This window comes from Penaeus monodon, chromosome 15, assembly GCF_015228065.2.
Source record: "Penaeus monodon isolate SGIC_2016 chromosome 15, NSTDA_Pmon_1, whole genome shotgun sequence".
Lineage (NCBI taxonomy): Eukaryota > Metazoa > Arthropoda > Malacostraca > Decapoda > Penaeidae > Penaeus > Penaeus monodon.
Genome location: NC_051400.1, coordinates 32377765 through 32379168, shown reverse-complemented (window position 1 = coordinate 32379168; position 1404 = coordinate 32377765). Strand labels below are relative to the sequence as shown.

The 1404-nt window shown below is 41.2% G+C and overlaps 1 protein-coding gene across 1 annotated transcript in view; it reads right to left on the bottom strand.

Annotated features, from left to right (window-relative positions):
• Nucleotides 1-1404, bottom strand: part of LOC119582158 (venom carboxylesterase-6-like) — a gene marked incomplete in the record, with an annotated part of 9381 nt that overhangs the window by 5322 nt on the left and 2655 nt on the right. Inside the window, 2 exon segments of the mRNA XM_037930396.1 lie at nucleotides 583-711; nucleotides 925-1065. Of these exon segments, the coding sequence (XP_037786324.1) occupies nucleotides 583-711; nucleotides 925-1065 (270 nt within the window).

Below are 1404 nucleotides of genomic sequence, written 5' to 3'. Positions count from 1 at the left end.
GATAGGTGGAATGACCAGATGTGGAGTATTATATATCCAACATATAAATCTATCTTACCACAATACCACATTTACACTACATGACGATTGGTCTGTGTAGTTATGGGTCGTCGTTGTTATGTCGATATGGGCTGTGGATAAAGTCATGTTATACTACATTAATGAGAACTAATGCACATAGCAGTGTATAAGTACAGCATGTCGACTCTGATTACATCACAATATGCTCGAGCCATATGAACGGATCGTCAAAAGCCCCTGAGAAGTGCGCAATTCAATGCGCCTACCCACGAGGGCGATTTCATGCACCCGTAGTTACCGTCGCCGTATTTCGTCGATAGGTCCGTGTATAGGACTCTGTTACTGAGACTACCACTTAAGAGTAACATAATGTACAATAGTTTCAGTTATTGAGAGTAAGAGTGTGACCTATCTGTTACATCAAAATATCTTCCATGCATATTATACATTCCTCCAAAAGCTGTGATGAAGGTCCCGTGACAAATTACAATTGAGTCCTATAGATTAACACGCTTTTGGAATTTGGAAAAGTCGACACACTCCAAGGGAACAGTGATTTACCGTGACATCACTCTCAATCAGGTAGTCGGGCTGGAAAAGGCCATCGCCACCACCGCCTGCCATCCACGTGCCACCATGGAGAAACACGATGGTGGGCTGCGTGTTAAAATACTCTGGCGGCTGCGGGATCTGAGAGAGAGGGCGGTCACAAAATGTAAGACTTGAATTTTCGTTTTTGCTTGGGGGGATCATAAATTTTGTGTCGAATTTATTGTTGCGTAGTTACCGTGAGAGAAAGGCGACTTGTGATTCGGAAGGAAATGTATACATGCTATTTTTCTTCGATTTTTTTCTTCTTGGATTTCAGCATTGAGGCAGTAAAAGTAAGAAAAGTCCAATTACCGTATTGGTGTAGACGTTGAGATATAGGCAATCTTCCTGGCCCACGGAACCACGTCCTCTGAGGTTGTCCCATTGGATGCACTCTGGAGAATTCCCTGTGGCGTTGAAGGGCGTTGAATGGACTCCATAGGGAACTGGATTCTGGAATGATTTAATCGTCCTTGAACTAAATTTCGAGTTCCCGTCATTACTTAACCGTACATAGTATCTGAGTGAATGAGTAATAGCCTGAACGAAGAAAGAGGTGCACAGAAATTAAATGAAGAAAAACAAAAACAAAGAACGACTAAGGGAGGGCATATGCAATGGATATAATCTTTTTATCTTTTATTTTTTTCGAGTCTGCGCATTCCTCATTATAAATCTACGAAAATTATTTGAAGTTCCTGCTATTGCCATTATCTGCAAAACCCAAACATGTCTCTAGTAGAAAACGTTATACGCTCGGAATTTACACTCTTTTCTTAAATTAATCTCACT